General features: G+C 36.7%; 1 protein-coding gene across 1 annotated transcript in view; it reads left to right on the top strand.

The window, feature by feature from the left end:
* Positions 1–18,490, top strand: part of FXYD6 (FXYD domain containing ion transport regulator 6) — a 67,556-nt gene that overhangs the window by 30,578 nt on the left and 18,488 nt on the right. The window contains exons 2-6 of the mRNA XM_072426703.1: positions 6,338–6,391; positions 6,990–7,031; positions 10,037–10,111; positions 12,520–12,559; positions 13,340–13,389. Coding sequence (XP_072282804.1) covers positions 6,343–6,391; positions 6,990–7,031; positions 10,037–10,111; positions 12,520–12,559; positions 13,340–13,389 — 256 coding nt within the window. The 5' untranslated portion in view covers positions 6,338–6,342. The remainder of the gene's footprint in view (positions 1–6,337; positions 6,392–6,989; positions 7,032–10,036; positions 10,112–12,519; positions 12,560–13,339; positions 13,390–18,490) is intronic.

The following is an 18,490-nucleotide window of genomic DNA, read 5'->3' as shown; positions in this document are numbered from 1 at the left end:
GAGCGTGGTCTGCACGGGTCCCGCACAGCACACGCCCACCAGGGTCACGTTTGGGATTCCTTGCACAGAGTCAGTTGTCAGTGCGGGCTCCATGCAGAGCACATTCCTGGAATCAGAGTGGATGTGGTCTGTGCGGGTCCCACAAAGCACACGCCCACTATAATGATGTAGGGGATTCCCTGTGCACACATGAGGACTCCAAATATGCCCGCCGAGTAGAGGGCCAATAATGGCAAGGCAGTTGACCAATTCTAATGAAATATAAAATAACTTTTTTGTACGCGTGTATTTTGTACTGTGGTAAACAATGCTGGCGGTCTGAATATTATTGATTTTTTGACAGAGGCTGCGGGCCAGTGGAAATCCGAACATGGGCCGCAATTGGCCCCTGGGCCGGACTTTGGATATGTCTGGCGTAAGGGGATTCCTACTAATAATGAGTGACTACACTAATACTACGTAAGCGAGAATATGACATTCCCAAAGCCTTTCCCAGCCAAATAAAGCAGGAAGCAGCTTAGGCACCATCTGAAACAGCCGGTCAGCAGGTATGAAGTGCACTGAGACTCTTCCCATGAAAAACCTCTGAACAATTAAATTTATTGGGGCCTGGGGAGAGTGGAACAGAGAATTGCTTGCTATTGGGCTTTGTGTGATTTGGCATTGGTTACAGCCTAGCAGAGCCAGTGAAAGATTGCTACTCTCCTGGACTAAGTACTCTCAGTGTTTTTTATTTACTTAGATAAACTTAGTAAAGTCTACTTACTTAGAAACATAGAGCCGCAAACTGCATCTCAGATGTAAAGTGAATCTTTTTGTGAACCATACAAAGCACTTGATTCACTTTAATTAGCCTTCCCCAGCACCAAATGTGTAACTTCATTTAATTCTGCCTCTACTCTGTTCAGCTGCTGAAAGTAAAGAAAATTCCTGTGTGAGCTATATTCCACTGAAGTTTGAGTTTATACAGAACTATGGACCCCCCACAGTGCTGATTGGCACAGGTTTGTCACAAACTCCTACATATATGTATATATATGTATATGTATACATTTTCCTTTGTTTTCTGGTGCTAAATGGGTAAAGCACAGCTTTGCTGACCAGAGAGCTTAAAAAATATTGGTTTAATTCCTAAAAAAGCAGTGATTTGTGTCTGTGAAAATACAGATATTTTCCTATGCAAATGCCAGACTGCTAACGCAGGAGGCTGACAAACTGTGGCTGCATTTTAGTTATTTTTTCAGCAAAAGTAAAAACGATTGTGCTGGGCATCCATGGGGCAATATGACTGTTTAATATTTCAAATGGACAAGTGTTTAATCCTAATGTAGTTTTTTATTATAAAACTTATATATGTGGGGGATATACATTTTTAAAAAAAATAGCTATTTAACTGTGTTTCAAACATTGGTATAGGATATGTTTATAGTGTTATGACAATAGATGATGACTCTTTCCTGAAACATATATAATGAGATATCTTATGTGGCTCAGGCCAAGCCCTGTACTATATATTTTAAATTGTTTCTTTACTTCCAAAATTTAATGACAGAGAATCAATGTAACAATAAAGATGCTTATTTATGAAAATATGGTATAGTGTACCTGGGACTATGCTATATGCAGCTGTGCTATAAAACAAATTCATGATTTTTCAAAGATAAATGAAGGGCATTCAATCAAAGTAACAATTGAATATACATAGAGGACGCTTTCTCCAAAGTGACATGTAAAATACATAAAATAATACAGATTACACAAAATAATGGTATAAAGGCTGATAATATACATATATCGTTGAAAGGTGTGAAGGCCATGATTAATATCAAGGAGCCTGGACTGCAGAATGGAGCTGAGATAGCATAAAGTAAAATTATGTTCAATGGTATTTATCTGTCACTGACCTGTAAATGAAGTTGTGCTCAGGGTCTGTTTATAAGCCGACTAAAATATAATATCCTTGTGCTATTCAGTGTCCAAGATCAAAGCTTGCCTCCTGTCCACACTTCTTCCTACTTCTTGTAGCCTGCAGGATGCTGCAGCAATATAGCAAGTCTATGCCTATAGACATCCCTCTCTAAAAGGGGAATATGCAGTATAATATTCTGGCCAGGTTTTTCCCCTTAGAAATGATCATATGGGAAACACTATTGAAGAAAAGAAAGTTATGACACATTTAAGACGCTTGGACAGACATAGCAAGCTTTCTATGTGTCAGTTGCTGGCTGCTTGGTTTAAAGCTGTACTCCAGCCTAACTGTCCATCTTGCACATTAGTACAAGCTCTTCCGAAAAATATTTTACTGCACACTGTGAGCTTCTCACATTATGCATTAGAAGCTGCTGTACGTTAGATAGACACTGCTTCATTTCTTGGTTCCAGGACATCCAGTATCATCTTACCCCTTCCTCTCCTGGCTTACGGTCTTCAGTCTGAATTTCAATTCTTGGAGACATGAAGGCTCAGCATGACATGTAGGCATTGACTTCCTGTTTTCAGGAAGCTATGTACAGAAGTCTGCTTGACCTTTCCAAAAGTCATGATTTGCTTTCAGTGGATAAAGAAGTAATAAGAGGTACTGCTGATGTCACTGGGTTTGAAAAAGGGTAAATACAGGTTTAATTTTAAAATTTCAATAGCATGTAGATGGAAGTGAAATGGAGGAACCAGAAAAGGCAAAATATGAGCAGATTAAACTTCAAACAGCAGTGGCATAGCTAGAAATGTAGGGGCAGAATTTAGACCTGGGCCCCCCTCCTGCAGCAACTGTGCACCACTAATGATGGTTAATTAGTAATGGATGGCCCTTGCCACCTTTGGGTGCAGGCAGGGGTCTGGTTTTGTCATAGGGAAGAGAACTACATTTTATGTAATTTTGTGCCATCTTGTGGCCTTGAAGTCCCCTCTTTTTCCAAGGCCCTTGGCTAGGAGGCCACCCCTGGTGTCCATGGCACTTAAGGCAATTGCCTCAGTAACCCAGTCATAAAACGGGCCATGGTCAGAAGGAAACTCTTATGGGATCTTCTACTGGATTTTATTTTTTTCCTAAATGATATAAAGATTTAAATAATTTACAACAGCAGCTCCTTGATTAGAATACTCATCAGGTTGACACAGCTGCAGAGCATCTTGCTCCATCGTGCCATGGCTGTAGCAAGACATGAGATGATTTCTTATTACTTGTTAGTCATGTAATGCATATTAATTAGCATTTTTGTATAAATATCTACTACTTCTCCCTTCACTGTCTGGAAGTGTGTATATCCGTCATCGTATGTATTTCCCCGCCTGTGAGGTTGGCTATAGCAATGATAACCTGAAGAAAAAGCATCAAATGGTGGCTTCATTTGTATGATAGGTGTTTTAACTGTTATTCATATTTTTTGTATAATTTTTTTTTTTAACCTATTATATTGTATGCATTTGTGTTTATTGTTCTTAGGTTTTAAAATGATACTTTTAAGTATAGTTCTGATAAGGTGGTACATATTCTGTATCCCTAAAATGCACTGGCTGTTTTATAAATATTTTATTGCAACAAAACCCAGCATTTACTATACATATCTGTTAGGCCCCTTGTTCCTGCTGTTTCCAATTGCATTAGAAGTTAGGAGGGTGAGTGGTGGTTTAGCGTTAAAGTAAATTCTGTGTCCTTGGGGACAGTATGCCAACCCCTTAGTAATCAATAGAATATGAAATAGGCAAGAAAGAAAGGATTTTTTGGGCAAAACAAAAATGTATTGATATAAGTGATACAGCTCATAAACAACAATACATTACGTTACAGTACTGGTGAGCCACAATAGCAGGTTCTGGTCCCAAGCAGAACAGTTTGGGCCCTAAAGGGCGCTATACATAGGTCATCTACTTATGTAAGCAAATATCTACCAATATCTTGAAATACTGTAGAAAAAAAACGATTCAAGGTGGCCGTTTTTATACCCGACACATTTTGCCCATCGGCTTCTTCAGGGATAACGATATATCAGCAATTTACATGCATGCAGTCCAAGGCTTGTCCAATAGTATTACTATACTATTAGACAAGCCTTTTGTAGAATCTCAATTAATGTTCCCTCTCTAAATTAAATATTCCTTTTATCAATCTTCTTTACACACACAAAGTACTTTATAGTTCTGGACTCAGGTTTCTCTCAAAATATTAACACAAATGTTTCTGTATATGTTTGTAGATTTAAAGACTATAACTGCATGCATGTAAATTGCTGATATACCGTTACCCCTCAAGAAGCTGATGGGCGAAACGTTTATAAGCTGTATCACTTACATCAATACATTTTTGTTTTGCCAAAAAATCCTTTCTTTCTTGCCTATTTCATATTCTATTGTTTCCAATTGCAGTTTACTTTACCTTCACATTGCAGTTTCCCAATTTCACCTTATACTGGGCAACACTCAAAACCCATTTTTTCAAACTTGCCTACCTGTCCTCTTCTAACTTTTGAAACCTTCACTACTTCCCATCACTACATATCTCCCCTCCTATTGTGTTGTACTTCCCCCACCTCCTAGATTGTAAGCTCCTCAGGGCAGGGTCCTCTCCTCCTCCTCCTGTGTCAGTGTGTATGTATCTGTCTGTCATTTGCAACCTCTATTTAATGTACAGAGCTGCATAATATGTTTGCGCTATATAAATCCTGTTTATTAATATTATTATTATTATTATTAATAATAATAATAAAAAAAACTTTATCAGGAAACACAATATAACTGTGAGGGAGATCCAGTGTCTCAAATCCAACATCAAGTCATGACTCTGAAACTTGACATTTTGCATTCTACTTACAAAAATGTTTAAAGGAGCAGACACAACTTCCCTGTATAGCTAGTAGGAGACATTTTTGGTATAACATATCAAAACAAATAAGTATAGATGGGCTATTATTATTATTATATGCTTTTTCAGATTCAAAAAAATATATATTTATCAGTATTGCATTATTACTTTTTTTATGCTTTTTTATGCCTTAGAGCATTTATGATACAATAAATATATGATAGTATTAAACTCTACCTGAATGTTAAAATAATCTTGTAATGGATATTACTGAATTAACAGTTGATATACCCTTATGAGAAAGTAAAAAAATAATTGCTCCTTTACACAAATGTTATTTTGTGTGTTAATGACATCCTTATTGTTATCCATAGCCTGTGGTGTATTCTTTGGAGGAATCGTGGTATAATCAGAAATATTTTGCAGGATCCATTATATCATGTTTTTATGTGTGTCTTTATTTTAAACTGCAAACAACAAAATGTGAATATTTGGAAAGGTGATTCTTTTCAATATCTACTGTTTGTGTAAACCCTCCAAAAATCACCCCGAAATCCAAATATACAATTCTTACCTTCCTGCGGGACCTACTGTACTGTCCTCCAAATGTGAAATGACTTCATATATGCACTAAATTAAATTATATGTTTATATGATTATATGAGTTATATGGACAAAAAATTCTAAACATATCAATATACCAATGTTGATTTTATTTACCAGAAAGTAATATAACAAAGGGACAGAACAAGTATCCTTGTAGTGGGATCACCAATTATTTATTTAATGAATACAGCAGATTTAAAATGATTAAACACTAATTTGAATTAAATTAGAACAATATATTTCAGTTTAAATGAGATTTTATTGATTGGGGATAGATCTACTTTACCTTGAGCATACATCGGTTGTATATAACAACCACCTGTACAATATTGATTATTTTACTAAAAATAAAACAGATTTATTACCTGTTAACACAACTGCTAGAAAATCATTTGGGGATTTCTCCTATACAACATTATTGATGTCCATACTCCATCTAGTGGTGAAGAAAAGAAAACAAGGGAAACAGAACCAGGGGGAGAATGGATAGGTGATATTGTTCAGCTGAAACCCCTTTATAGGTGCCTTGCTCACATAAGTAAAATGAACATTTAAATAAAAGTAGTATTTACGTTCCAGGGCCTACCAGAATATAAAAGCACCCCTTAGTAAATGTCCTCCAATACAGGATCCAAACACAATGACCCCTTACTTCCAATGTTACATTACCGATCTTACTTTATAATGTACCTTTATTATTATTATAAGTGTTACACTGGCCAGACATTTACCAACTTCCAGATTTGTGACGTGCACAATTGTCTTATAATAAATAAAGCAAATATGGGTAATTATACACACACACACATAATTTGTGTTCTCTTGGTAAGTAGAAAGTGGAAAGAATATTGAAAAAAAAATGTCTAAGGCAACAGCCAGGCTATATATATACATATTGAACATGCATGTGCTAATCTCTCTATTAATTTACAGGGCTCATGGAGGCTGTCGTGCTTTTGCTGTGCTCTATCTTGGCTCTAGTACTAGGTAAGTACAAATATTTTTTTTAACATCAGTAAAATTAGAATAGGTTGGTGGATCTGACTATTTAAAGTTTGTATGACCCATGGGCCTAAACTTGTCAAATTCCCTTCTCTTGTAATATAATAATCTCCACTCCTATGGGAAGGTTACCCATAAGGTTTTAAAACGTGGGAATTTGTAGTCATTTAATCAAAGAAGCATTTGCGAAGTCAGATTCTGATGATGGTTTAAAACCAACTCTCCATAGCATCTCAAAAGAGTTTAGTGGGGTTAATATGAGGGCTCTGTGTAGGTCACTTTTGATCCCCTAAATCAAACACATGAAACAAAGGCTTTAATGAGCTGCATTGTGGATGGGGACACTCTAATGCTGAAACAAAGGCCTTCTATAAACTATTGCTATAATTTGGAGAGTTCATCACTAACGGTGTAATATTGGGTTGAGGAATAACAGATAGACTACTCTTAAAAGTTTCTAAAGCTTTCTAAAAGATGTAAGTTTTTTGGACCAGTGATGAGAAAGAAATACATAAAAGGATTGTTTCACTGATAAATTGGCTTTACAAATACTTTAAATACATGTTACTATTATTTTTCACAGGTGCTAGTGAAGAAAGGAGCGAACCGGATCCATTTCACTATGGTAAGATATCTTCTCCTGATATGCAATGCCTTAATAATTATTAGACAGAGAACTAAATTCCACCAGAATATTATAATAAAATGACATATGTATTCTTGTCATCTGTAAAAAAAAGCAAAGCACTGAATCTATAGAGTTTCTGAGAAATGGCACAGTAACACTGAAAGAATCCGGTAAAGACACAAATGTACACAATGTTCCAACGCTAAAACACTCAATAACAATCCTCACTTATCTGAAAACTCTTTAATAAATCCTCAAATGATGTCTTACCTTCTTGGGTCAGATTTTTTAAAGCTCTCCAAGGCTGGAGAGGATACACTTTCATCAGTAAAACTGGGTGATCCAGCAACCCTTGAATGGATTTCCTAAAAGTCATTTGCTATTTGTTACCAAATGTTTTCAATCTGGATTGCCCAGCTTCACTGAGGAAAGTGTATTCTCTCCAGCCTTGTAGATCTTTAATAAATCGGGACATTGTTTGACACAAATTCACACATTGTTCACCCAAGATTTGCACGTTTCTAACTCAATTAAATCAATAGATCTGGTAATTTAGATCTGAACCTATGAAAACTAATCATATAAACTAACTTGTTAGTTACCATTAACATTGTAGCATGGGGGATAGATAGCGGGGTGTTTTAAACCTCTGGAACAGGCACTGTGCAAAGCAAGTCCGGAGACTTTCTTTCATTTTCACCAACACCAAGTTTATTTTTGCTGTATAAAATATTTTCACTATTTACAATATATACAAGAAAGCAGCAAAAAGCAAACATAAAACCTTGCCACTAGATGGGCGACTAACTATAACATAAAAAAGAGAATCCTTCTTTCCTGGGAGCAAAGCTAATGTTTGTCAGAAACAACTCAACACAGGATAGACGACTTTTCAGTACAAAATACCTTTTGGTTTCCTCAGTCCACCACAGACATGCGGTTCCCAGACCAGAACTGGCTAGAATAACTAGATCAGTTTTTTTATTATGTCAGCTGAGCACTTACCCCAGGGAGAACATCAAATCAATTTTCTTAAAATGGCAGCACAGAGAAGAGAAATCTGGAGATGCTCCATGGTTGTCAGTACCAGTAAGGTAGTCCGAAGCAAAGTTATATGAAGCTAAGCTTCGAGCAGGTGCAAGTCTTATAGCTTTCCCTTCATATTCTGTCCTGTAGACACATCTGGAACTGAAAGGTTACCTCTACAAATTGAGGGATATTTTACTATTGTCTTAAAATTTAAACAGGTGTCAACCTCCCTCCTTGTTCTGGTAACAATTCTGAAGTTCTAGATATTTCATCTCTTTCTATACTGGTGACAATGGTCATTAGAACAAATAGAAAGTGTGAATTGTCCCAACAAAGACAATCAACAATTATACAAATATAAAAGGAATTCTTTTTCTTCAAAAATTAAAACAAAAAGCTTTTGGTTTACCTTAACTCTTACCAAGTCTCCAAAAGGAGCTTTTAACTCATAATGATCCTCCAATATTTAAACCAAAACTAAACCTTTATACAGGTAGTCCCAAGTTTAGGAAATCCAACATACGGATGATTCCTAGATACGAACAGGGCTTCCCTGCTGCTTGTGTGCAGGACGGAGGCTTCATGGGGGGGGGGGGGGGGGGGTTTGCATGACTTGCAGAAGAAATCTTTTGCTAAACACAAAGCTGAGGTTGTGGGTGATCTTAAGAGCTAAGCTGATCTGTAACATCTTGTAACTCTTTAATGACAAAGACAAACTCTACAGTTGTTTTTTCTTTTTGCATATCAAAGCACAGCTTGCTTTAAAAGTTAATGAATGTCAAGGCTCCATAAATGTTTTTTTTATTTTTTTGCTTTGTTATTAGCTTATAATGAGGATTTTACACAGTAACTGACACCACACTGCCTAATAATATGTTGAGACAAACATCTGTCCTAATTGCATTTATTAAAATATTGTTCCTGTTCCGACTTACATACAAATTCAACTTAAGAACAAACCTACAGTCCTTATCTCGAGTATAACCCGAGGACTACTTGTAAACCTAAAAAAACTCAATAATCAACCATTGCATGATGACATGGTCGGCCAGTCATTTGCCTCAGTTAAATGTCGGACATGTCTTTATATGGTTACACGTTGTCTTACTAAACAAAAAGTGTGTTTAGGTCATGTTTCTGAACAAAAGCAGGATATGGATTACTGCTTCTTACTACTTAATTATTAAACTATCCGGCATTTACAATATCTTTGACCATCTGAGACCAAGACTTATAATTTATGTCTCATTTCAGTAGAAACTTCACCCTCACTTCTCTAGGTATGTTCGATCAGACAAACTGATCAAACTAGACTTTGTGACAAAACACAAACCCTTGACACTTGATAGAAGTTCACCAATGTCATACTTCGGGTCAATTTTCCTTTGCTGTCAGAAATAAACACATCACAGTGACACAAGATCAAAGTCCTGCTTCAAGTAAATGATTGTTGATTGTTCAAAAGGTGACATGTTCTGTGATGTCAGATTTGACTTGGTCTGAAGTAATCCAATTGATTGTTAATCCAATTTACCAATCCTTTGATTTTCACATTCTGTCACTTTTTGTGCTCAGTTCAGCTTCTAGTTTTCTGTCACTTGTGCTTTTGTTGTCCCATTTGTTAACCATTTTGTACAAAGATGATACACAGTTGAACTCTGTATTCATACATTCTAAATTTCATGCAAAAAACAGAGCAATTTCTGATTTCTTTTTATCTGTTCAATACTTTATGTATACATTTTACCCTTCTCCTTGCATTGTTAACCTCCGTACTAAGCTGCAAGTGTCCTGGTGCTCAGCTCCAGGTTCACATCCTTAGATTACTTGGCATCTCGGCAGCTTACTTTTTCATCATATAGCAGATTTAAAGAAAGAAAGGAAGCTTCTCTCATAACCACTATAAAATGATTTTATTTTGTATAAGTGGGACTTCCAATAATGGATTGTCATGTGTATTTATTTTTTTGCAGATTATGAAAGTTTACGGATTGGAGGACTGGTCTTTGCAGTGGTCCTATTCACACTGGGGATCCTACTGATTCTGAGTGAGTGTCAAAGTATAATTTTTCTTTGCTCTGCTCTTGCTACAGCAGCTGACACAAATAGCCATATATGACAAGGGAGTTTCTCTTTTCATGGAAATGAGACAGAGACTCTTTAAAGTCAACCACTGACCCATGTATGTTGACCTTTCCCACTCTCCTACACTGCTTCGTTGTTTGCAAGCCTAACCCTGATATGATAGTGTTTAGGCCTGAAAATTGGCTGCTAGGTTGGACTACTACATCCAGGGAGAATGGCACATACTGCTCCTAATCTAGAGGAGCAACACAATTATGGGGGGTGCAGAAGAGGTGTAAGTGATTTTGGGACGTGCATTTCAAAGCTCCTCAGAACAGGCAATGTGATGAAGATACTTAATGGGCAAGCAGAACTCAAATGTCCCATCTCCCCTTTACATTAGACTTTTGGAAAGCGGCACAGACTTCACATTTCCTAAGGTCCCTGCCGGATGCATCAACCTTCCACAGATCCCTAACTTTTTTGGGGGTCAATTATTAGCGGACTCTAGGAAATGGGGTACAAAATCCACTCTCAGTGGTACAAGACTCCTGACAAGTTACATAGTATATTTGCTTGTGTTGGAGATGTGGTAAAGATAAGGGTACAATGCTGCATGTGTTGTGGTCCTGTTTGTTGCTCAAGGATATCTGGTCAGGATTTAGGACTGCATGTCAAAGAAAGTTGGTCCATCCTATTCCGGAGGATCTGGCCTTCTTTCTCCTACACCTTAATGATTGGCCACAGAAAATTTACACCAACTCAGTGGTGAAACACCTGGTGATGGTGGCAAAAGCCTGTGTTCCGGAATTATGGAAGATACCCACACCACCCACTATGGGGATGAGGATATGTAAGGTCAATGAACTTAGGTTGATGAAGGATCTTACTGCAGGGATTTATGATAGGATTGAGAAATTTCTTGAGACCTGGGCTCCTGGATAATGTTTCAGAAATCCAATGATAACAAAAGTTTATTAGGAGTTCCAGAAGAACATGTTGATTTGCCTAGAGATTCTGTCCAATAGACAGTATTCTGTTATTGTATGTGAAGGTTTGGATCGGGGAAAAAAACTCCTGTGAGTTTTGGATGTGCATCCATGTATTTATCACTGATGATGGGCCATAGCTACAGGCGATTATCCATTGATTTTATTTTTTTGGTTTAATTATTGTAATGCTGGTATGATCTGATTCTGATATGTTCTCTTGACGATATAAGGTTTGTTGTATCTGTTTTTCACCTATCTTTTCTCCCTCCTTTCCCTGTTTATAAATTTGTCTTTTTGTAAAAAATTTATTACAACATAAAATAAAATGTTTAAAAAATAAATACTTAATGGGAAAGGCAGCTAAATTGGGCTAGAGTACAGTTGACTTAGGCCCTGTAAAAAAAGAGCAATACACTATTTCTCCTCCATAGATTTTTTTATACAGTTTAACATTTGCCACTACACATAGAATAACATTATAATCAAAGTGTTGTTCAAAATGTTGGTAGTTAAGTGCAACAAATCCCAACCCCGGAATTCTAAATCAATGTAGAGACACATTACAAAGTGACTCAACAATAAACTACTTGTGAGAAAGTATTTTAACATGACTTATTTCAAAATTACAATTTCTATTTTATTAAAGTTAAAAAACCATGTGCAAAAACAATTTAAATTTCAAAAGAATCTCTGTAACAATGATAATACATTCATTAAGTTAAGTTCATTAAATTCTTCTCTACTCCAAACAATCTTGCTCCCAAGAATCTTGCTCAACCCAAATTAAATTTAACAACACTGCTTTTTCAAGATTACAGGGACACTTGTATGAGTATACTAAATATCTTTACTTACAGTTACTTCTGACCACACAGAATAATCACAAATATAAAACTTGTAACTTTTAAATATGTCATGTAAAAATCCATTCTCTCAATTAGCTTATTTAGCAAAGCATTCTAGTATTATTTAAAAGCGACAGAGACTTAAATATAGTCAAATTTGTAAGTTACTGTCTAAAAGGTTTTATTAATAATATTGTTATTAATAAACTTTATTTATAAAGTGTCAACAAATTACACAGCTCTGTATAGTACATAGGGGTTGTAAATGGAAGCCAGATACAAACAATGACACGGGAGGAGAAGACCCTGCCTAAAAAAGCTGACAATCTAAAACATTTGATAGGCATTATATAGAAAATAAATGCAGGATACTTTTAAGAATTTTTGCATTTACAATGTGTTTTAGTAGTTACCCTGTGTTTTAGTGTTTTTTTTACTGTGTTTCAGTGCATTCCCCCTTTGAATTTTACAGATTAAATAAACAAGTAAAAGTTATTTATTTCTCCATCACTTGGTGTTCCAAATTTTACTGTATATTGTGTATCTTTTTTACAGGTCGGAGGTGCAGATGCAATAACCTTAACCAAAAGCAAAGGTAATCTATTATATGTGCAATGTTAACAAACACTAAATAGTAAACTCATGGCTGACTAACAAAATGACACCCTGGGCAAAGATTAAAGTTAAAATTCTGTATGACTATGCTTTCTTAAAGATACAGATATGCAAAGTACATATTGAAATTGAGCAGAAACTGCCCTGAACTTTATGGTTGGGGGAAGGAAGAATGCCCCCCATGTCAGTGATTGGTGGGAGTAAAACTATCCTAATTTGGGTAAACTTTCTATTATATTGGCTTCTGTAGGAAGCAAAGTTTTTTTGGTATCATTGGGGGTAGCAACCCATGACTGAAGAAAAATATGGAGCTTCTCCTCTTTAGGAAAAGTCAACTAATATCCAAAGTCAACACTACTATTCGTCGTGGGTAAGAATTATTTGATGTGTGAAGGACGCCTTGGAGAGCTTCTAAAACTTCCTACTAGAGCTCCTATTTTATTTTCACATTACTTAAAATGTCATCTGCTACATAAGACAATTTTAGTAGTGGGGTTAAGTGACTGATCTCCAACAAAATAAAATTTGACTACTTTCAAAGAAAAACTTGGAATGCTTTCAGGCCAACTTGGAAGGGTCACTTTACTAGCAACACCCAACCTAAAAAAACCTGTAAAAAAGAAAGCTTTAAAAATTTATATTAATAAATATTTGGGAGGTGCAGATAATATAAGCAAGCTTCATTACTGTCTTTTAATATTTTTTAGAGTTAGAATCTTTGGTCATCTTACATATTTTCTTTTATTTATCTTCTCTGTAGGACTCCTGGAGATGAAGAAGCTCAGGCTGAAAACCTTATTGCCTCAAATGGTGAATAAAATTAAATACATTTATTAAAGTGAGTAAATCTGACATTAACTTAAACATTCCCAGGTGGAGATTCAAAACTATCATTAAAACACATGGACTTGGAAGATTCTCAACCAGGGAATGTTTCAGTGAATGTCAGATTTACTGCTTTATAAATAGACCCCCTTGTACCCCTAAACTGACATGTTTTTTGTCTTTTTTTCAGCTCAAGGAGCTCAAAAAACAGAGAACTAAGAAGAAAATTATATTTTTTACATTATAAATGTGTAAGGCTGTTTTTATTTTTCCTAACAAATTCCTATGAAATGTATTAACCCTAAATTCTTTAGATCAAGAGGTGATGTAGGACTTGGAAAAAAGATTTTTATATGCATAAGCCGGGGCATGGCACCTACAGAACTTGCATGTGCAGGGAAACAGCATGCTCAAAGGCAAGGCCCTAGTGGGGGTACGCCAGGCCCACCCGAGCATGAGCTGCCTACCCAGTTGTATACGTATAAGGGGAGCAGACAAACATCTACATAGAACAGTACCAGTTACATACCAAAACATGTAATGAAGAAAAGCCATAGTTATATGCCAGTCACACTGACAATAATATCAGCAAAAAATGGAACTAGAAACAAAGTTGCTCTGCTGCTTCGTCTGTGAGACGTTTAGACGGTTTAGAATTTGCTGAAGGCTTTGGGTGATTTCTGGGGTGATGAGCGTTTCTTGCGCTGTTGAGTGTCCCAAACCAGTGATATCCCAGTTGAGTGCTACGAGTGGCGAAGAAGATTTTGCGCATTGGCAGTACATGGATTTTGCAAATTTCAGATAATCGAAAAGTTCTTGAGCTTCCTCTGGAATTGCTACAAAACGAGTTTGTCTTATGTACACAAACAATAATTTGAATGGAAAACCACTTTATACTCAGATCCTGTAGGGTCTTTAGAAACGGCTTTAGCACCTTTCTTTTCTGGATAGTTTGTGGTGCTAGGTCCACATAAATTTGGTACACATGAGTATGAACATGAGGTCCCTCTTGTTCCATGTGGCTCTCATGATGGCCTCCTTGGTTTTAATATATGCATAACAGAAATGACAGGGTTTCCCCTTTAACCACCTTATTATCCCTCTGCAGTCTGTATTTCACCTTTCTTTGGCACTATCCCGAAGCGCATGTGACCATGCAAGTTAAAGACCCCACTGACAAAAATAAAAATCCCCATCTGCAATTCCATGTATTTATTAGCTCAATTGCCTGATAAAGGTGCACTATTAAAAATAATAATAATAAAAAAACAAGAAGAAAAAAAATAGGGGTTTTACCCTTCCTTAGTCTATACATACACCTATAAATTGTATTTTATATGTCTAAAAGTTATATTTAAGCAGATAACTATCCAAGCCAGAAAAAAGACTTTATGAAACAAGAATAAGCAGTGTCGGTGTCAACAAAAAGAAAAGTGGAGGGGGCCGTGTTTTCTGCCATATAAAGATTTTAAACAAAATTCTGTATTTTTAGATTCTCATTATGAGTACTAATAATAAATGTAATCACCACTATCCTATAAAATATTATTAGTACAAGAGTAAGTGCTAAGAATTTATAGTAATGTATTCCACAAAACATAATTAAAATATAGGAAATGTAGAATGATCTACAATGAACTCTGAATCATTAACAAGGCTTTGCGGCAATAAAATTTTATAGGGAAGATTACATAAAATATTTATTAGCAGACATATAGAGGGTTGTGTACACACTTTATGTTGTCTCTTTTTTTCTTTTTAGGACCCCAGGGATTAACAGAGAACAAACTACGCAAAAAATAAACAGATGCTTCACATACAATCAGCCATCAATCTTCTAGGCCCGCCATGCTGTGTCCATGTCATGGGTTACAAAGTCATTGTCCCATATACAGAATATTTCCCTTTGATGTCTATATTCTTCACCTGTAATGTGTCAGCATACAATATACGTGCTGTTTATACAATAGGAGTGGTGGGAACACAAGAATTTCATTTCTTTGGTCAGTACTTGGCCTCTCTCTTAATAGTATGCTGCATTACAGATATATATATATATATATATATATATATATATATATATATATATCACCACTGAATGCAACCATCTGCAGTCTTTTATCCCTTTACATAATATAACCTTTCTTGTTCATGGGTCTGTGGAAAGCTGTCTAAATCTATGGGATGTTACATTGCCCAGATCAGAATTGTGTTTGTGCCTTTAAATGTTATTGTTAGCAAATATTGTGTTTCCACAGTTTATTATTACTCTTTAACATTGTGAAGCCACATACCATGTGTATTATTCATTATATATCTATAGACAGAGCACTGTGTAAATGGTAAGTGAAGATCTCTGTGTTCAGTTCAGAGCTGACAGTAGTCACAAAGCACAGCAGAATACAGTGCATCTGGCTCAAATATTTATTTAAGTGAGATATATATATGGACTAATAAGTAAAGATAGTCATGGATTGTAAAATATTCCCTAAAGCCCAACTCAGGGCACAGCTCTTTTCATGATTAAAAATATTTTTTTAAACTTTAATGGTCACATTGAAGTTTCTGTTACTACTCCAAGAGCTCTCAAAGCTGTGCAAAGTTATTCTGATATTTTGTGCTTCTGGGTTTCCGCTGCATTGAAATCTATGATCTATGATGGACATCAGTTCTGGTTTTATGTTTCCCTCTGCCTCACTTATTTGCATCTTTTACAAGGCATGGCACAAATATCATTACTGTGCTGTGCTTTGTAAATGGCACAAAGGAGTTTGGGTGAAGAAGCATAACATCAGAACCGGTGTCTATCATTAAAACTTGGCTAATGCAACAGGGATTTCCAGGGGTAGCACTGTGCCTCATATATCAGAATTCCTCAGAGAAGCTTGGAAAGATCCTAAAATAGTAAAAATAGTGTCAATATGGCTATTAAACATATGAAAAAACATAAAAAGAGTTGTGCCGGTGGCTAGGTATTTAAGGACCCATATCCAGTTGGAACCATCCAGTTGTAAAATAATTCTGAGGTGCTGCCAGTGTAAGGCTGGATTTACACTATTGTTATGGTAGTGGCATTCGTGTAGAACGGTAACACCCCATAGTTGGTGTGGGTCTTTAAATGTTTTGATTCTTTCTATTGCCACCCAAGATAAATTCAAGCAATTCTATACATTGGGCCTAATTTAATAAAGCTCTCCAAAGCTGGAGTGGATACACTTTCATCAGTGATCCAGCAAACCTGGAATGGATCTGGTCCAGAATTCAACACATTTGCTAGCAAATAGCAAATGACTTTAAAGAAATCCATCTCAGGTTGGCTGGATCTCCCAGCTTCACTGATGAAAGTGTATCCTCTCAAGCCTTGGAGAGCTTTAATAAATCAGGCCCATTGACTGAGCCCCACATTGAAAAGACGAGAATGTTTTTTCATCTATTTTTACATAAATGTCAATTATTAAAAGATAAGATCTAAAATTACCAATGTGGGGCTACTCTACAGCCTTATTCAGGAAAGAGTTTGTAAAACTAAGTACCAACCTAAGTACTAATTATGCCGTTTATCTATGAATACATAGTAAGAGACGTTCTATGAATCTAGAAATTGTAAGAAAAAGTTGAAAAGAGAGACACCTATTAGTTATAAAGCCTGTGTCATTTCTGCACCCCTATTGCTGTGTCCCTATTCTCCAGTTCTATACCTGAGTATGTGTCCTTATTCTCCAGTTCTCTACCTGAGTGTCCCCTGTGCAGATGTGTTTTTGTAGCATACCGATCTCGCTGTGATTCTGGGGCACCCCAAGGCCCTTTCTTTGATTAAGCGTTGACTCTTTTTTTATTGTGTGTGTCTATTTAGTGATGTTAATCCAATGTGAAATAAACTTGTATTTCTAACCCTCCACAGCCTAAGGAAAATTCCTTTCTTCAATTCTTTATATAACAAGGACTAGTATTGCCTTTGAACTTAGAATAAAAAGTGTGAATTCCAGTGTACTCTCCCTATGAAACCTTCCTATAATTCTAAATACTGGTCATATAACTGCTGTCTGCATCTACTACCGGCCCCTCCTTTGTTTAACCTTCGTCTATAAATGCTATTGTCTCCTGCAATATACTTCATAAATATAGCTATAGCTCTATAAATCCACATATTTATTCAATGGATCAGGTGGTATGGTTAGTCATTCCGAATGCCCTATAGGTTAATGACCTTTTATTTAATTAACACATAGTAGATAATACCAAAACACTACATCTTACAAGCTAGGTACTAGGTCCCCAGACACCCAATGGAAGGATACCAGAGGGAACCTCCCGATGAGGATTTTGGGATGAAAAAGACTGGTGCTGTAGGAAAGGAATGATAGGGGTGACAAGAGGGAGGGGGCAGTAGAAGTAGATCAGGGGTGTAGTTGAAAAAAAAAGAAGAGTGGGCAAGGTACTATCCATGATGTGCCTGGCGCACTACACTCCTACCTATGTGTCACTCAAATGCAAAGAAACTTCCTCCTGAGTGGCGTCATGATACCAGAACCCGTCCACTTTCCCATCGCAGGTCTGAGCCATGTTCAGAGTGACAACCCCACCACCGCCCTGAGCCTGAAATTCCATACAAGAGACATGGTCCGTGGATCTGGCCGGTGACCCCCCCCAGCGAGGTCCTTCTCCTGACCCCATGGGGGGTTGAACAGGCCAGAGCTGCAGACCACCAAATAATTCTTTGCAAAATAAGAGTGGGGACGTGTGCACGTTCTCGAAAAAAGTGAGAGCACGGCATTTCCACCCATCCCCGCCCCACTACACCCCTGGTATAGATTCTCTGCAGAGGGGGTGCATAAGAAAAAGGGGTGCAGGAGGAAGGGGAGGATGGAAAAACCTTGTGGAAGGAGGAGGTGACTGGATGTATAGGCAACACAAAGGAATATGCCCCTGTAACATGAAAAATATTCCCTCATTGCCAAGCTTTGAAGTTTACAAAGCTCTTCACCCCCGCATTGTTGCATCCTCCAGGCAGATAAACTTAGAAGGTGCTCCATTGTCATTCAAACAGCAGTGGGCACAGACTACATTGAATTGGAGTCCCAGCTGC

The sequence above is a fragment of the Pyxicephalus adspersus genome, chromosome 11 (assembly GCF_032062135.1).
Source record: "Pyxicephalus adspersus chromosome 11, UCB_Pads_2.0, whole genome shotgun sequence".
In the NCBI taxonomy this organism is placed as follows: domain Eukaryota; kingdom Metazoa; phylum Chordata; class Amphibia; order Anura; family Pyxicephalidae; genus Pyxicephalus; species Pyxicephalus adspersus.
This window is presented reverse-complemented; position numbering and strand designations above follow the sequence as displayed.